The sequence below is a fragment of the Eubalaena glacialis genome, chromosome 6 (assembly GCF_028564815.1).
Source record: "Eubalaena glacialis isolate mEubGla1 chromosome 6, mEubGla1.1.hap2.+ XY, whole genome shotgun sequence".
In the NCBI taxonomy this organism is placed as follows: Eukaryota; Metazoa; Chordata; class Mammalia; order Artiodactyla; family Balaenidae; genus Eubalaena; species Eubalaena glacialis.
In genome coordinates, this window is record NC_083721.1 from 60044088 (window position 1) to 60063233 (window position 19146).

A 19146-nucleotide genomic window follows, 5' to 3' on the forward strand; every position below is an offset into this window, starting at 1 on the left:
CCCCAATGTTCATTGCGGCACTATTTACAATAGCCAGGTCATGGAAGCAACCTAAACGCCCATCGACAGATGAATTGATAAAGAAGATGTGGTACATACATACAATGGAATATTACTCAGCCATAAAAAGGAACAAAATGGGGTCATTTGTAGAGATGTGGATGGACCTAGAGGCTGTCATACAGAGTGAAGTAAGTCAGAAAGAGAAAAACAAGTATCATATATTATTAACGCATATATGTGGAATCTAGGAAAATGGTACAGATGAACCTGTTTGCAAGGCAGAAATAGAGACACAGGTGTAGAGAACAAACGTATGGGCACCAAGAGGGGAAGGGGGGGGGTGGGATGAATTGGGAGATTGGGATTGACATATATACACTAATATGTAAAAAATAGATTACTAATGAGAACCTACTGTATAGCACAGGGAACTCCACTTCGCTGTACAGTAGAATCTAACACAGCATTGTAAAACAACTATATCCCAATAAAAAAATAAAGAAAGAAAAAAAAAGAAAACCTTAATAAGTGTTTCTACATTCAATCCTAATAAATCCCTTTCATAAAAGAATAAAATTACTCCAAATCTTAATTATTCTTGAACTTTAGGGACATATATGATCAAGTTCAACAGAATTTCCCTGTTTGGCTGTAAATACTCAATTTGGCTTCTTCAACCTCTACTCCAAATTCTCCTAACAAACTTTTCCCCTGACCAAAATGATCTCATGTTAAGTTAGCATGTAAATGCTAATATTATTCTAGTTTGATACTTTAAAGGATATGGGTAAAGAAGTAGCAGCTTAGATTAAACAGTTTTTCAATGTAATTAAAACTCTTCTTCAGCTTAACTTGACTTTTGACAATTTTGAATAAGTTTATGAGTTAATGTCTCATTAAGTAAAAAATATTGATTTGTCTTGAAATTGCCACATAGGTTTCCTATATTAACTTATCAATAAATTAAATAATGCCTCAAATCTCTTTCTGTGTGGAGTTAATAACCGTCCTCTCAAAAGTGGCATGTGGATTTGTCCTCAACATCACTCAGCCTTGAGAAATCCTCTCTCATGGAGTGGAAATCGTACTGATTCACTCTGTACTTGAAAATGGGAAATCTTTCTTCCTTTTAATCACCACATTTTGCAGGAATTAGGTGACAAAATTATCGTGAAAAGAGAGCTGTGGGATCCCAGTAATCTTCATTAGCTGTAAAGCTCTCATTGATTTATGACAGATACAGAACTGGGGTTGGGTTGTCTCTGCAGAAGACTCTCCACACAATACAGCGGGGCCTTACTCACAGACTCTGAAGGTGAGCAGCCTGTTGCCCTCCTAAGGTTTCTTCACTCAGAACGAGCCCTTCCTCCCTCTCGGCTCTGCTGCATACACCTGAGGAGATTCACCACGGCATCAGTGTGCTTTCCTCTTGGTGCCTCATAAGGCAAAGGGTACAATCACCAGGCAGGTGAGCAGAAGTCTGGAAAGTTGATATGGGAAGTGTAATGGAGGAGGGGCAGGGGCTAAGGGACAGAAATTCACACTGAAAGGCTGGTTGATCTTCGGAAGAGTGTTTGATTGGCTGCCATAGGAAAGTTGGAAACTACAAGAGGGAGTGGCTGGCTGAATCTGTAGCTGGAATACTGTGGGAGCATTTGTTCTTCTTTGTGGAAGAAAGTACCCAAGGGGAAGGGCAACTTCCTGAAGGGGAAGCCAAGGGAGGACTCACCATCTAGAGCCTCAGGAGGAGTATCGTGTGGTATGTAGGTGATAAGTGAAGGCTACCTAATCCGTTCACCCTAGAACAGCCGCAACTAACTGCTACCTCACTGACAGTTACTTGCTGTAAGCCCCGCCCCTGGTCTGCACCCATTGGCTTCAGCTTCACAACCCCTGACTTGATTGGCTGACGAAATACAGTCCTAGAAGGTGCTACACAGCATCATTGCCCCTGCACATCTACGGCAACCCTTGAAGCCTTAAGGCCGTTTATTTTAAAAAAATAAAATAAACAAGGTTGAAAAGGAACCTCCAGAAATTGTATTGGTATATTAATTTAAAGCTTAGGAACAGTGGATTTCTGGCAATAGACACTGTTTTCCTAGAATTCTGGTGGGAGTGAGACTCCTAGATAAGACAGAGTGATAGCGATTTTGAAATATGAGGATGCAGGTTGCTGGGTTAGGAAACAAAAAAGAGAGAGAGGGAGATAATGGCTATTCTAACCATGTAGGAGAATGCAATCAAGACAGGCAAGATAGACTTTATCTTCTGAGTCCTTTATCTAGGGAAATTTTTTGGAATAATGATAGACTCATTTCTTTTTTCTAAACATAATATGAAAAGGATATTTTCATTGAAATTACTTAGTGATACTACCATAGAGCCAGTTTTCATATTCCCACTCTCATCATAAAATATTTGGGAAGGAATTTTGTAATGATTTTGAAATCTGGATTCTTATTTGGCTCTGTGCTCTAGAGGTGCTCCCTATTTTGGCTATATGGGTCCTTCTGGCCTCTGGTTTGGTTGGTTGCCATGCCTTGCCTTGCAAGGAGGCTCCCAGCCACTGGAAGACAGGCTCAGGTCACAAGGCTGCTGGCCACATGGCCTCAGGAGGTCCTGGTGTAGTTCTGGTCTACTGGTGGGCAGAGATGTGTGCTGCAGTGGGCGAATGTGGGGCTGGCAGCCTCAGATCTAGTGTTGGCTTGCTGGTGGGTAGGACTGGTTTTTGACATGGCTGGCTGTTGGGTTTGGGCTGTCCCAAAGCTGGTGTTGGCCCACTGGTGAGTGGGGTAGATCCCACGGTGGCTGGCTGAGGTGTCCAAGTTGTCTCAGATCTGGTATTTACCTTCTGTTGGGTGGGGCTGGTGCCTAGAGGATCCCAGGGCTAGAGCTGCCACACTTGTGGGTGGAGTCAGGTTCCCAAGTCTCGATCTACAGCACCCTGGAGGTCTCAGAGCTTGTGTAGGCCTGCTGGTAAGGGGGGCTGGTTTTTGACATGGTTGGCTGCAAGGTCTGGCATGTTCTGAGCTGGTGTTGCCCTGCTGGTGGGTGATTCCAGATCCCAGGGTGGCTGACTGAAGGTCTGCCGTGGTCCTGGGGCTGGTGTCTACCCACTGGTGGGTGAGGCTGGCCCTAGGGCTACTGCCAGCTAACTGGTGGATGAAACTGGATCCCAGAGTCTCTGGCTGCAGGACCCTGTGGGTCCCAGGGATAGTGCCAGAGGACCCCTGGGTCCAGGGTCCCCTGGTGGACAGGGCCAGGTCCTGAGGCAGGTGTGGGCTCTGGGGTATTAGGGCAGCAAGCCTACTGGTGGGTATAGCTGTGTCTCCACTCAGCTCATTGCTTGTCCTAAGGTGTCCCAGCCCACAGGCTGATGGATGGGGCTGAGTCCTGGCACTTATAAGCTAGAGGCAGGATTCCAAAATGGGTCTTGCCAGCACCCAGACCACATGGCAGAATGAGCTCCCCAAATGGCTGCCACCAGTGTCTATGTCCCTGGGGCAAGCCCCTGCTGCCTTCTGCCTCTCCAGGAGGCTCTCCAAGATCAGCATGTTTCTCTGATCCAGGCTTCTTTCAAATGACTGCTTCTGCCCTGGTTCCCGAAGCATGTGAGACTCTGTGTATGCCCTTTGGGAGTGCAGTCTTTATCTCCTATAGCCCTCTGGCTCTCCTGAAAGCAAGCCCTGCCTGCCTTCAAAGCCAAATGTTCTGGAGGAATCATCTTCCTGGTGCAGTACCCCCAGGCTGGGGAGCCCAATTTGGGTCTCGAACCCCTTGCTTCTTTGGGAGAACCTCTGCAATTGTAATTATCCTCCCACTTGTGGGTTACCCACCCAGGGGTGTGGGTCTTGACTGTACCACATTTCCACCTCTCCTATCCATCTCATTGTGGCTCCTTCTTTATATCTTTAGTTGTGCAAGATATTTTCTGCCAGTCTTCCAGTTTTTTCTCATCAATAATTTATGTGTGAATAGCTGTAATTTTGGTGTACCCATGGGAGAGGGTGAGCTCAGGGTCTTCATAGTCCTCCATCTTGGCCACTCCTCTTAGCACTTTTTAATTTTAATTGGGGTATCGTTGTTTTACAATGTTGTGTTAGTTTCTACTGTACAGCAAAGTGAAGTAGAGTTCCCTGTGCTCTAACAGCAGGTTCTCAGTAGTTATCTATTTTATACATATTGTTGTATATATGTCAATCTCAATCTCCCAATTCATCCCACCTCCAGCTTTCCCCCCTTGGTGTCCATATGTTTGTTCTCTACATCTGTGTCTCTATTTCTGCCTTACAAAGGTTTTTGATAAAAATTAGCTGTTAATGTTATTGAAAATCCTTTGTGGGCTTCCCTTGTGGCGCAGTGGTTGAGAATCTGCCTGCCAATGCAGGGGACACGGGTTCGAGCCCTGGTCTGGGAAGATCCCACATGCCGCGGAGCAACTAAGCCTGTGAGCCACAACTACTGAGCCTGCGCATCTGGAGCCTGTGCCCCGCAACAAGAGAGGCTGCAACAGTGAAAGGCCCGCGCACCGCGATGAAGAGTGGCCCCCGCTTGCCGCAACTGGAGAAAGCCCTCGCACAGAAACGAAGACCCAACACAGCCAAAAATAAATAAATAAATTAATTAATTAAAAAAAAAAAAAATAAAATAAAATAAAATAAAAAAAAAAAGAAAATCGTTTGCTACTTTCAAGATTCTCTTTGTCTTTGATTATGTTTGATTATGATGTGCCTTGGTGTGGATTTTTTTGTATTTATTCTACATAGAATTTACTGATCTTCTTGGATATGTAGACTAATGATTTTTTTAATCAAATTTGGAAAGTTTTTGGGCATTGAAAAAATTTATTTATTTTATTTATTTATTTTTGGCTGCATTGGGTCTTTGTTGCTGCACGCGGGCTTTCTTTAGTTGCGGCGAGCGGGGCCTACTCTTCGCTGCGGTGCGCGGGCTTCTTGTTGCGGAGCAGGGGCTCTAGGTGCGCAGGCTCAGTAGTTGTGGCGCACAGGCTTAGTTGCTCTGCAGCATGTGGGATCTTCCCAGACCAGGGCTCAAACCAGTGTCCCCTGCATTGGCAGGCGGATTCTTAACCACTGAGCCACCAGGGAAGCCCTCAGGCATTATTTTTTAAAATATTCTTTCTATCCCCTTTCTGTATTCCTTCTCCTTCTGGGACTTTCCTTACGAATATGGTGGTGCTCAGATAGTGTTCCACAGATCTCTGAGGTTCTGTTCATTTTTCCTCAGTCTTTTTTCTGTTTCTCAGACTAAATCTATCTTCAAGTTTATTGATTCTAACTTTTGCCTCCTTGAACCAGTCGTTGAGCATTTCTAGTGAATTTTTCATTTCAGTTATACTTTTCTAATCCAGAATTTCTGTACATTCCTTTTTATAACTTTTAATCTCTTTATCGATATTTTATACTTAGTGATACAGCATTCTTAATACACTTTCCTTTAATTTTTTAGACACGGTTTCCTTTAGAGTACTTTGCTGGGATCCCAGTCATTCTTCAACGTTATAATGCTTGTGTTCACACCTTTATTACTCACAAGAAAAGAATCAGGGGCAGTGTTTTCACCTCAATAGAACTTCCTGTTCCCCAACGTAGCAGCAGTACTTCTCCCTGACTCAGAGGCTGCTGGGCATTTAATCCTAATATGTTTTACTCACAATGAGTTCTTTCTCTATCTCAGGAAGAGCTCCCCAAACCAGAGGTAATATATTCATTATTCAGCATCAGTTTCCATTTCCCTTTGAAAACTGAGTTTTCTCTGTCTCATTACCAAGGCAACCTCTCTCAGGTGGGTAGTAGACTTATAAGTGTGGGTTTAGAAGCTGGAATTTAGATAGAGGGAAGTTTTGTCTTAAGGGAAGTCAGGAAAGAAAGACCTCCAATACCTAGAGCCATAGGAAAGAGATGGATATTGGTTATATGAGGTGGGGGGAGGGTGGGGACCATCTATGCCAATAGAGGCTTTTGTTTTCCTGAGACAGGAGCTGAGGAAGAAGTTATGAGAGGAGAAGGTAATTTTTAGAGGGATTTATGAGTGACAAAAAGAGAAAAGAAAAGGCTTAGTGCCCAAAATGTGTTCAGTATGTTCACACATTAGCGTGGGGTGGGGTGAGGGTATGGCTATGTGTGTACTAACTGGAGGCTGGTTAATGATCTCACTCCAGAGAAGCTAAGCCCAACTGCACTTCTCTGAGAACACTAATTTCCCCAAGTCCTAGCCCTGGTTTCAATGCCCCACCCCTGGTCTGTTTGGCTAATTAAGTGTAATTCTAGGAGGTTCTGGATAAAGATCACCAACCGTAACTTGTAAGAGAGGACATACAGTCCAGAAGACACTAATCATTAAACCAGCAATAACAGAAGTGCAGGAGGAAAAAAAAATCCTCACTTTCAAATGAATTGTTCACATTAAAAAAAGTATGCTGTGAATTGGTAGAGAATGAACACCGCTTTTCCAGGATTCCAGCAGGAGGAAGACCTTCCGGGGAAGCTGGTATGAATTCATGTGCATAAAACACCAATAAGCAGGTGGCTGGGCTGGAACTGAAGGGAGAAAAATAGAAACCAAAAGCACCAAGTAAGGAGTGCTTTCCCTCTACTTAAAATTGTATATAGAGAGAGGAGTTTATAGGAAGGTGAAAATGACCTGTTTGTTTGTTTGTTTGTTTTTTCATTTTAATACATAAATAGTATTTACTTTGAAACTGCTTAATGATTTTACAAGAAAGTTATTTTTTAATTTTCCCACTCCAGCTGTTTGAGGAGATGGATTTTAGGGATTAGATCCCGAGAGGAATGATTTTTAGACACTTAGCATACCTCTGTGGAAAGCGGTCTTCTCACCTGATCTCATTGTGGGTAAACTAGTTTGATATGCATGACATACATAAAAAACTGGGAAAGGTTAGTAACACTACCCAAAGAAGAGCTAATTAAATTTTCTTGCAAGTCAGCAGGTTAAGTTTTGAGGCCCTGTGTATGAATCATGTGACAGCTACAGGACAGCAGGCAGATAGGTTTAAGTAAAATTTTATGCATAGACCTAGGATTCTGAATAGGGTTGGCACACAGGAAGTTAAAAATCAAGACAATGTTTTAACGGATTTTCGGAGCAAGTGGTTACCGAGTAACAGATTTGGCTGTAAACGCTTCATTTCAGTTCCAGAGTTCAGTTAGAAAATGAAATACTGCAAATGTTAGTGAAGATTTTATCATCAAATTTCATGGGCTTTCCATGCCATCCTATTATCCAGCTCCTCATGCTACCCCTCTGGGTACAAGGATCAGGTAAATTTCTACTTTTTCTCTCGAATGCATTTGGGTGGAAATCAATGGCAAATAAATACCAGGCTGTAGTCTTTTTACTTTCATAAGGTTAGGTGAAGAGGACATTATGTTTGGGTCTGCATGTTAATCATGTAGCTATCCAAGTTGTTGACAACTAGCAAACAGTTTAAGTTGAGCATATTTGAAACAGTGACTTAGTAAACAGAGAATGAAAGAAATATAATAAGCACTGCTTCTGAAGTGAGCCCAAGTAGCTCAAACAGGGGAGCCAGAAACCTGCTGGAAGCAAATGAACTCTTTGCAAGTTAGTTAGTTTTGCAGTATTCCTTGCAGCCCATTTGCCTTTTAAGTTTGACTTGTTTTGAGGCTCTTCTTGGTCATTAAGAAGTTTTCATTTTTGTGTTGTCATATCTGTTGGGGTTTTTTGTGGGTTTGCTTATCATTACAAACTGAGGTACACCTGAAACACATCAAAGATTTAATAAGTATTCAAGTCCTGCTTTTTTCTAGTCATTTAAAAATAATTTGATTAAAGATATTTAACTCAAATCCATCTAAAATCAGTTTGGTTCACAGTAAAGGCAATAACTAATGTTCTATAGGAACAGCAGAGAAAAAAAATCATGATAACTTCTAGTTAAGGATTTTTTCATGGGGCAAGTATCATTTGAATTTAGCTAGATGGTTCAATCAAAAGTTAAATGTGGGGTGACCTATGCTGAGGAAAAGAAAGAGTGTGGCAGGTACAGGAAACCACTATGTTCAGGTTTCTTCTCCTTAACTTACTTCTGCATCTAAAATGCAAAATGGAGAAGACTGTCACCAAGTAACTCAGAATCTAGTACGGGACACACGCATGTGAACAAGTAATAATGAAGGAGTGTGGTAAGCCCAGTTATAGAAATTGTTATGGAAATAGTAATCGTTAGCTTGTAACTCTTTTGTGTTGCTCGTTTGACTTCCCTTAGTACTTTTCCCTTTTTCCTTGAGGGCGGGGACTATATCACCCATGACAACTAAAATGTCTATGGTTATTTATAACCAGCATTACATCTATATGTTCTCCTTTCATATTCACAATATTCTGTGAGTCAGGTACCACTAAGCCCATTTTTCAGATGAAAATCCTGAGGCTTAGGAAGGTAAAGGATTGCTACAAAACCACACTCTTGAAAGTAGCCCAGGTAGGACATCATCACAGTCTTTTGTTGACAAATGAAATACTATGTATGCAACAAACATGTGATATGTATTTAAATATTCTACAATACTGTGTACATAGTTCCAGACCAAGAAATTTTTGAAAATTATTTGAAAAAAGTTTTGCTTATAATTTGAACATGAAAATCAAGAGAAGTGGATGAAAAGCAGAGAGCATAACATGAGGTAAGTAAAGTACATGAAGATTTTTTTTTTAACATCTTTATTGGAGTATAATTGCTTTACAATGGTGTGTTAGTTTCTGCTTTATAACAAAATGAATCAGCTATACATATACATATCCCCATATCTCCTCCCTCTTGCGTCTCCTTACCACCTTCCGTATCCCACCCCTTTAGGTGGTCACAAGCACCGAGCTGATCTCCCTGTGCTATGGGGCTGCTTCCCACTAGCTATCTATTTTACATTTGGTAGTGTATATAAGTCCACGACAATCTCTCACTTCTTCCCAGCTTACCCTTCCACCCCACCCGTGTCCTCAAGTCCATTCTCTATGTCTGCGTCTTTATTCCTGTCCTGCCCCTAGGTTCTTCAGAACCCTTTTTTTTTTTTTTTTTAGATTTCATATATATGTGTTAGTGTACAGTATTTGTTTTTCTCTTTCTGACTTACTTCACTCTGTATGACAGTCTCTAGGTCCATCCACCTCACTATGAATAACTCAATTTCGTTTGTTTTTATGGCTGAGTAATATTCCATTGTATATATGGGCCACATCTTCTTTATCCATTCATCTGTCTATGCATACTTAGGTTGTTTCCATGTCCTGGCTATTGTTAATAGAGCTGGAATGAACACTGTGGTACATGACTCTTTTTGAATTATGGTTTTCCCAGGGTATATGCCCAGTAGTTTGCTGGGTTATATGGTAGTTTTTTTAAGTTTTTTAAGGAACCTCCATGCTGTTCTCCATAGTGGCTGTATCAATTTACATTCCCACCAACAGTGCAAGAAGGTTCCCTTTTCTTCACACCCTCTCCAGCATTTACTGTTTGTAGATTTTTTGATGATGGCCCTTCTGACTGGTGTGTGGTGATACCTCATTGTAGCTTTGATTTGCATTTCTCTAATGATTAGTGATGTTGAGCATACTTTCATGTGTTTGTTGGCAATCTGTATATGTTCTTTGGAGAAATCTCTATTTAGGTCTTCTGCCCATTTTTGGATTGGGTTGTTTGTTTTTTTAATGTTGAGCTGCATGAGCTGCTTATAAATTTTGGAGATTAATTCTTTGTCAGTTGCTTCATTTGCAAATATTTTCTCCCATTCTGAGGGTTGTCTTTTCATCCTGTTTCTTGCTTCCTTTGCTATGCAAAAGCTTTTAAGATTCAATAGGTCTCATTTGTTTATTTTTGTTTTTATTTCCATTTCTCTAGGAGGTGGGTCAAAAAGGATCTTGCCGTGATTTATGTCATGGAGTGTTCTGCCTATGTTTTCCTCTAAGAGTTTGATAGTGTCTGGCCTTACATTTAGCTCTTTAATCCATTTTGAGTTTATTTTTGTGTATGGTGTTAGGGAGTGTTCTCATTTCATTCTTTTACATGTAGCTGTCCAGTTTTCCCAGCACCACTTATTGAAGAGGCTGTCTTTTCTCCACTGTATATTCTTGCCTCCTTTATCAAAGATAAGGTGACCATATGTGTGTGCATTTATATCTGGGCATTCTATCCTGTTCCATTGATTTATATTTCTGTTTTTGTGCCAGTACCATACTGTCTTGATTATTGTAGCTTTGTAGTATAGTCTGAAGTCCAGGAGCCTGATTCCTCCAGCTCCAGTTTTCTTTCTCAAGGTTGCTTTGGCTATTTGGGGTCTTTTGTATTTCCATACAAATTGTGAAATTTTTGGTACTAGTTCTGCGAAAAATGCCATTGGTAGTTTGATAGGGATTGCATTGAATATGTAGATTGCTTTGGGTAGTATAGTCATTTTCACAATGTTGATTCTTCCAATCCAAGAACATGGCATATCTCTCCATCTGTTGGTATCATCTTTAATTTCTTTCATGAGTGTCTTATAGTTTTCTGCATACAGGTCTTTTGTCTCCTGAGGTAGGTTTATTCCTAGGTATTTGATTCTTTTTGTTGCCATGGTAAATGGGAGTGTTTCCTTAATTTCTGTTTCAGATTTTTTCATCATTAGTGTATAGGAATGCAAGAGATTTCTGTGCATTAATTTTGTATCCTGCTACTTTACCAAATTCATTGATTAGCTCTAGTAGTTTTCTGGTAGCATCTTTAGGATTCTCTATGTATAGTATCATGTCATCTGCAAACAGTGACAGTTTTACTTCTTTTCTGATTTGGATTCCTTTTATATCTTTTTCACCTCTGACTGCTGTGGCTAAAACTGCCAAAACTATGTTAAATAATAGTGGTGAGAGTGGGCAACCTTGTCTTGTTCCTGATCTTAGTGGAAATGGTTTCAGTTTTTCACCATTGAGAATGATGTTGGCCGTGGGTTTGTCATATATGGCCTTTATTATGTTGAGGTAAGTTCCCTGTATGCCTACTTTCTGGAGGGTTTTTATCATAAATTAGTGTTGAATTTTGTCAGAAGCTTTTTCTGCATCTATTGAGATGATCATATGGTTTTTATCCTTCAATTTGTTAATATGGTGTATCACGTTGATTGATTTGCATATATTGAAAAATCATTGCATTCCTGGGATAAACCCCACTTGATCATGGTGTATGATCCTTTTAATGTGTTGTTGGATTCTGTTTGCTAGTATTTTGTTAAGGATTTTTGCATCTTTGTTCATTAGTGATATTAGCCTGTAGTTTTCTTTTTTTGTGACATCTTTGTCTGGTTTTGTTATCAGGGTGATGGTGGCCTCGTAGAATGAGTTTGGGAGTGTTCCTCCCTCTGCTTTATTTTGGAAGAGTTTGAGAAGGATAGGTGTTAGCTCTTCTCTAAATGTTTGATAGAATTCGCCTGTGAAGCCATCTGGTCCTGGGCTTTTGTTTGTTGGAAGATTTTTTATCACAGTTTCAATTTCAATGCTGTGATTTGTCTGTTTAAATTTTCTATTTCTTCCTGGTTCTGTCTTGGAAGGTTGTGCTTTTCTAAGAATTTGTCCATTTCTTCCAGGTTGTCCATTTTATTGGCATATAGTTGCTTGTAGTAACATGCCATCTCTCATGATCCTTTGTATTTCTGAAGTGGCAGTTGGTACTTCTCCTTTTTCATTTCTAATTCTATTGCTCTGAGTCTTCTCCCTATTTTTCTTGATGAGTCTGGTTAATGGTTTATCCATTTTGTTTATCTTCCCAAAGAACCAGCTTTTAGTTTTATTGATCTTTGCTATTGTTTCCTTCATTTCTTTTTCATTTATTTCTGATCTGATCTTTATGATTTCTCTCCTTCTGCTAACTTTGGGGTTTTTGTTCTTCTTTCTCTAATTGCTTTAGGTGTAAGGTTAGGTTGTTTATTTGAGATGTTTCTTGTTTCTTGAGGTAAGACTGTATTGCTATAAACTTCCCTCTTAGAACTGCTTTTGCTGCATCCCATAGGTTTTGGGTCGTCGTGTTTTCGTTGTCATTTGTTTCTAGGTATTTTTTGATTTCCTCTTTGACGTCTTCAGTGATCTCTTGGTTATTTAGTAGTGTAATGTTTAGCCTCCGTGTGTTTGTATTTTTTTACAGTTTTTTTCCTGTAATTGATATCTAGTCTCATAGTATTGTGGTCGGAAAAGATACTTGATACGATTTCAATTTTCTTAAATTTACCAAAGCTTGATTAGTGACCCAAGATATGATCTATCCTGGAGAATGTTTCATGAGCACTTGAGAAGAAAGTGTAATCTGCTGTTTTTGGATGGAATGTCCTATAAATATCAATTAAGTCCATCTTGTGTAATGTATCATTTAAAGCTTGTGTTTCCTTATTTATTTTCATTTTCGATGATCTATCCATTGGTGAATGTGGGGTGTTAAAGTCCCCTAATATGATTGTGTTACTGTCGATTTCCCCTTTTATGGCTGTTAGCATTTTCCTTATGTATTGAGGTGCTCCTATGTTGGGTGCCTAAATATTTACAATTGTTTTATCTTCTTCTTGGATTGACCCCTTGATCATTATGCAGTGTCCTTCTTTGTCTCTTGAAATAGTCTTTATTTTAAAGTCTATTTTGTGTGATATGAGAATTGCTACTCCAGCTTTCTTTTGATTTCCATTTGCATGGAATATCTTTTTCCATCCCCTCATTTTCTGTCTGTATGTGTCCCTAGGTTTGAAGTGGGTCTCTTGTAGACAGCATATATGCAGGTCTTGTTTTTGTATCCATTCAGCCAGTCTGTGTCTTTTGGTTGTAGCATTTAATCCATTTACATTTAAGGTAGTTATCGATATGTATGTTCCTATTACACTTTTCTTAATTGTTTTAGGTTTGTTATTGTAGGTCTTTTCTTTCTCTTGTCTTTCCTGCCTAGAGAAGTTCCTTCAGCATTTGTTGTAAAGCTGGTTTGGTAGTGCTGAATTCTCTTAGCTTTTGCTTGTTTGTAATGGTTTTAATTTCTTTATTGAATCTGAATGAGATCCTTGCTGGGTAGATTAATCTTGGTTGTAGGTTTTTCCCTTTCATCACTTTAAATATGTCCTGCCACTCCTTTCTGGCTTGCAGCGTTTCTGCTGAAAGATCAGCTTTAAACCTTATGGGGCTTCCATTGTATGTTAATTGTTGCTTTTCCCTTGCTGCCTTTAATATTTTTTCTTTGCATTTAATTTTTGATTGTTTGTTTAGTATGTGTCTTGGCGTGTTTCTCCTTGGATTTATCCTGTATGGGACTCTCTGCACTTTCTGGACTTGACTGACTATTTCCCATATTGGGGAAGTTTTCACCTATAATCTCTTCAAATATTTTCTCAGTCCCTTTCTTTTTCTCTTCTTCTTCTGGGACCCCTAAAATTCGAATGTTTGTGTTTTTAATGTTGTCCCAGATGTCTCTGAGACTGTCCTCAATTCTTTTCATTCTTTTTTCTTTATTCTGCTCTGCAGTAGTTATTTCCACTATCTTATCTTCCAGGTCTGTTATCCGTTCTTCCACCTCAGTTATTCTGCTATTGATTCATTCTAGAGAATTTTAAATTTCATTTATTGTTTTGTTCATCATTGTTTGTTTGCTTTTTAATTCTTCTATTTCCAAGATTTTGGATCATCTTTACTATCATTACTCTGGATTCTTTTTCAGGTAGACTGCTTATTTCCTCTTTATTTGTTTGGTCTGGTGGGTTTTTACCTTGCTCCTTCATCTGCTGTGTATTTCTCTGTCTTCTCATTTTGCTTAACTTACTGTGTTTGGTCTCTCCTTTTTGCAGGCTGCAGGTTCGTAGTTCCCATTGTGTTTGGTGTCTGCCCCCAGTGGGTAAGGTTGGTCCAATGTGTTGTGTAGTCTTCCTGCTGGAGGGGACTGGTGCCTGTGTTCTGGTGGATGAGGCTGGATCTTGTCTTTCTTGTGGTTGTGTGTTTTGGGGTGTCTGTGAACTTATTTTGTTTTTAAGCAGCCTCTCTGCTAATGGGTGGTGTTGTGTTCCTGTCTTGCTAGTTGTTTGGCATAGGGTGTCCAGCACTGTAGCTTGCTGGTCGTTGAGTGGTGACGGGTCTTAGCATTGAGACGAGATCTCTGAGAGAGCTTGTGCCATTTGATATTACGTGGGGCCAGGAGATCTCTGCTCGACAAATATCCTGAACTCGGCTCTCCCACCTCAGAGGCTCAGGCCTGACACCTGGCCAGAGCACCAAGACGCTGTCAGCCACATGACTCATAAGAAAAGGGAGAAATAAAAAGAAAGAAAGAACGAAAGAAAGAAAGAAAGAAAGAAAGAAAGAACGAAAGAAAATAAAGTTATCATAATAAAAAAATTATTACAAATAAAAAAATTTTTAAGTAATTAAAAAAAGAAAGAGAGAAAGAAAGAAGAGAGCAACAGAATGAAAAAACAAATCCACCAGTGATAACAAGAGCTAAAAAGTATACAAGAAAAACAAAACAAAAGTAAATGGACTGTCAGAACCCTAGGAGAAATGGCAAAAGCAAAACTATACAGACAAAATCACACAAAGAGGCATACACGTACACTCTCACAAAAAGAGAAAAAGGAAAAATATATATATATATTTAAAAAAAGGAAGAGAGCAACCAAATCAGTAAACAAATCTACCAATTATAATAAGCTCTAAATACTAAACTAAGATAAACATAAAACCAGAAACAAATTAGATGCAGAAAGCAAACCCCAAGTCCACAGTTGATCCCAAAGTCCACCACCTCAATTTTGGGATGACTCCTTGTTTATTCAGGTATTCCAGGGATGCAGGGTACATCAAGTTGATTGTCGAGATTTAATCTGCTGCTCCTGAGGCTACTGGGAGAAATTTCCCTTCTCTTCTTTGTTCACACATCTCCTGTGGTTCAGCTTTGGATTTCGCCCTGCCTCTGCGTGTAGGTCGCCTGAGGGTGTCTTTTGGGAAGTCTGAGGTCTTCTGCCAGCGTTCAGTATGTGTCCTGTAGGAGTTGTTCCACATGTACATGTAGTTTTGATGTATTTGTGGGGAGGAAGGTGATCTCCTCGTCTTATTCCTCCACCATCTTGAAGGCGCCTCTCGATTTTTTTTTTTAACCTTAGCATTTCAGTAAAACAGACATACATGAAGTGTATAAACATATGTATATAGTTAGATTAATTTTCATAGTGACAACACCAATATATCCAGCACAAATCAAGAACAGAACATTAACAGCATCCCAAGGTCTTATTTATGCCCCCTTTCTTTTACTGTCCTCTCCTAAGAGTACCACCATCTTAACTTCTTAAAACATAGATTCATTTTATCTGTCATTAACTCTTTCTCACCAAACTTGGTATTGTCTAACTTTCATGTTAGTTATTCTGGTGCATGTGTAGTTCAGGTTTTAATTTGCATTTCCTTGGTGACTAAAGAAGTTGAGCATCTTTAATATTTATTGGCCATTTATACATTCTCTCTTGTGATGAGCATACTCAAATATTTTGCTCAACCTTTTTTTTTTTTTTTTTTTGGCTGCACCGTGCAGCATGCAGGACCTTAGTTCCCTGACCAGGGATTGAATAGGTGCTCCCAGCAGTAAGAGCATGGAGTCTTAACCAGTGGACTGCCATGGTAGTCCCTCAATTTTCTATTGAGTTGCTTGACTTTGTCTTATTGATTTGTAGAATTATAAACACATAAGAATACAAGCCCTTTGTTTTATATATAGCAAAAGTCTTCCCTCACTGTGTGGGTTGCCTTTTTACTTCTGAAAATATATCTTTTGCTGGACTAAAGTTATTAAACTTTAAAAAAGGTCAGTTTTCACTTCTGATTCTTTATCATTTAATATTCCTAAGAGAGGAATAAGGCATCAAATAACAGTTGATGTGTGTCCTATCTAAAAAATTGTTGGCTACTCCAGCCAAATAGATGTTCTACAATACTTTATTTTTAAAGCTGTGTTTTATCTTTCACATATATTTAATGCACTTGAAATAGATTTTTGTCTCTGGTCTTAGATGGGGGTCCATATATAATTTTTCCAAATAGTTATCCAATTTACACTTCATCATTTATTGGAAAGATCATCTTTTTCCCAATCCTATGTACTGTCTGTTCCATTTGTCATAAATATCAGATAACTTGATATGTGTGAGTCAGTTTCTGATTCTCTATTTCATTATTTTCATCCATTTGCTTTTCCTTGAATCAATATCACATTGTATTACTTTAGCTTTATGTCTGGATAGCAAGTCTTCAGTTTATGGCTTTGGCTTTTTTAGAAACAGCTTGTCAATTTCAGGAATTAAAATTTTTAAAAAACTGCTTTAAGTTTTATCAAATTTGTATTAAATCTAAGAAGTAGTTTGGAAAGAATTGACATCTTTATGCTTTTTCCTATTTATAATCTAATCTATCTTTCCACTTTAATTTTTCAAATGTTTTGTAGATTTTAGTGGCGAAGTCTTATATATCTTTCAACTGATTTATTCCTATGAATTTTTTTCTTTTTATTTGGGGAGGGTATTGTAAATCATACTTTCAAGTTTTTCTTTTCCATTTAATTATTGGAGATATATATGTATATACATATGTGTGTGTGTGTATATATATATATAACTCTAATTGATTTCTTTAAAATATTTTATTTTTTAGAACAGTTTCAGGCTTACAGAAAAGTTGAGGAGATAGTACAGAGTATGTCCCTTACCCAGTTTTCCCTGTTATTAACATCTTGCATTCTTATGATACATTTGTAATAATTAGTAAATCAAATTGATACATTGTTCATAAATAAAGTCCACAGTTCATTCAGATTTCCCTAGTTTTTATCTAAAGTCTTTCTGCTTAAGGATCCCATCCAGGATACCACATTACTTTTCTTTGTTGTGTTTCCTTAGGCTTCTCTTGACTGTGGCAGTTTCTCAGAATTTCCTTGTTTCTGATGATGTTGACTGTCTTGCAGGGTACTGGTCAAGTATTTTGTAGAATTACCTTCTATCGAAATTTGTCTGATATTTTTCTCATGATTAGACTGGGGTTGTGAATTTTGGGGAGGAAGGCCACAGAAGTATAATGTCATTTTAATTATATCATGTTAAGTATATCTACTATCAACTTATGTCTACATAAGATACATTTGCAATAAAGTTAGATTTTCAGGTTACAATCTTCACTCCTTGGGATCCTCAATCTTCTAAATTATTTTTTTAATTGTATACATTAAGGTTCATTTGCTGTAAAGCTCAATACGTCTTGACAACTGCATAATGTCACTTATTGACCACTATGGTATCACACAGAATAGTTTCATTACCCTAAAACTCTCCTGTGCCTCACCCATTTAACCCTACCCCCTACCTCTGAACCCCTGGCCACCACTGATATTTTTTACTGTGTCTGCAGTTTTACCTTTTCCAGAATGGCATATAATTGGAATCATACAGTATGTAGCCTTTTTAGACTGGTTACTTTCACTTAGCAATATGCATTTGAGGTTTCTCCACATCTTTTTGTGACCTGGTAGCTCATTTCTTTTTATGGCTGAAAAACATTCTGTTGTATAAATGTCATTTGTGTACACATTTACCTATTGAAGTCATCTTTGTTGCTTTCAGTTTTTTGTGATTATGGATAAGGAGGCTATAAACATTTTCATGCAGATTTTTGTGTGGATATAAGTTTTATAATAAGTTGGGTAAATACCTAGGAACACAGTTGCTTGATCATATGGTAAGCATATGTTTAGTTTTGTAAGAAACTGTCAAAATGCCATGCAAAGAAACTATACCATTTTGCATTCCTATCAGCAGTGAATGAGAGTTCCTTTTTTTGGCCACATTCTCACCAGCACTTGGTATTTTACTTTTTTTTAACCACTCCAATAAGTCTGTAGTAAAATCTCATTATTGTTTTAATTTTCAGTTTCCATATTACAAGAGATTTTGTGCATTTTTTCATGTGCTTATTTGCCACTTACATATCTTCTTTGGTGAGGTTTCTGTTCAGACTTTTGCCTAATTTTTAATTAAGTTTGTTTTCTTATTGTTTTTTGTATATTTTGGATACAAATCTGCTATAGTCTAAATATTCATGTCTCCCTCTGCAAATTCATATATTGAAATCCTAACCCCCAAAGGTTATGGTATTAGTAGGTGGGGCCTTTGGGAGGTGTTTATGTCATGAGGGTAGAGCCCTGATGAATGGGATTAGTGCTTGTATGAAAGATCCACAGAGAATTTAGTCCCTGTCACCATGTGAGGATACAATGAGAAGTCAACAAACCATAAGAGGGCTCTCACCCAATCATGCTGACACCCTAATCTTGGACTTCCAACCTCCAGAACTGTGAGAAATAAATTTCTGTTGTTTATAAACCACTCAGTCTGTGGTGTTTTGTTATAGCAGCCTGAAAGGACTAAGAAAAATTCCTATATGACGTACGTATTTTACAAATACTTTCTTCCAATCTGTCTTATCTTTATATTCTCTTAACATTGTCTTTCCTAGAACAAAAGTTCTTAATTTTAATGACGTCCAACTCATCAAATTTTTTTTTACATTCATGTATCATACTTTTGGTATTGTATCTAATAACTCATCACCATGCCCAAGGTTACCTAGATTTCCTCCTATGCTTTTTTCTAGAAGTTTTATAGTTTTCCATGTTTTAATTGATCTATAAATCCATTTTGAGTTAATTTTTGTGAAAGTTAGTTAGATGCCTATATTAATTTTTTTTTAGCATATGGATGTTGTGAAAGGTTGAATAACGTCCCCCTTGCTCCCAAATTTATGTCTACCTGGAACCTCAGAATGTGATCTTATTTAGAAATAGGGTCTTTGCAGATGAAATTAAGGTAAGGATCTCAGGATGAAATCATCCTGGGTTAGGGTGGGCCCTAAATCCAATGACTGGTGTCCTTATAAGAAGAGGATAGGACACACAGAGACAGAGTAGAACAGATAGAAGGCAGATATGAAGATAGAGGCAGATACTACAGTGAAGCATCTATAAATCAAGGAATGCCAAGGTTTATTGGAAACCGCCAGAAGCTTGGAGAGAAGCAGCCAACACTACTGACACCTTGATTTAGGACTTCT

At 38.5% G+C, this 19146-nt stretch overlaps 1 protein-coding gene and 1 long non-coding RNA gene across 6 annotated transcripts in view; one reads left to right on the forward strand and one right to left on the reverse strand.

Moving 5' to 3' along the window:
- The window catches only part of SLC9C1 (solute carrier family 9 member C1), a 114478-nt gene extending 110436 nt beyond the window's left edge, over positions 1-4042 (reverse strand). The window contains exons 1-2 of the mRNA XM_061192729.1: positions 4002-4042; positions 2855-3357 (exon numbers count right to left, since the gene is read on the reverse strand). Of these exons, the coding sequence (XP_061048712.1) occupies positions 2855-3357; positions 4002-4042 (544 nt within the window). The remainder of the gene's footprint in view (positions 1-2854; positions 3358-4001) is intronic.
- A 2398-nt stretch (positions 4043-6440) lies between these two features.
- Positions 6441-19146, forward strand: part of LOC133093315 (uncharacterized) — a 37155-nt gene continuing 24449 nt past the window's right edge. For 2 of the 5 annotated variants that reach the window (XR_009701256.1, XR_009701257.1), the window contains exons 1-3: positions 6447-6516; positions 7183-7310; positions 8593-8696. This is a non-coding gene — a long non-coding RNA (uncharacterized LOC133093315). Of the gene's footprint in view, positions 6517-7182; positions 7311-8592; positions 8697-19146 lie in introns of all 5 variants that reach the window. The other 3 variants (XR_009701258.1, XR_009701259.1, XR_009701260.1) reach the window with 3 other exon arrangements.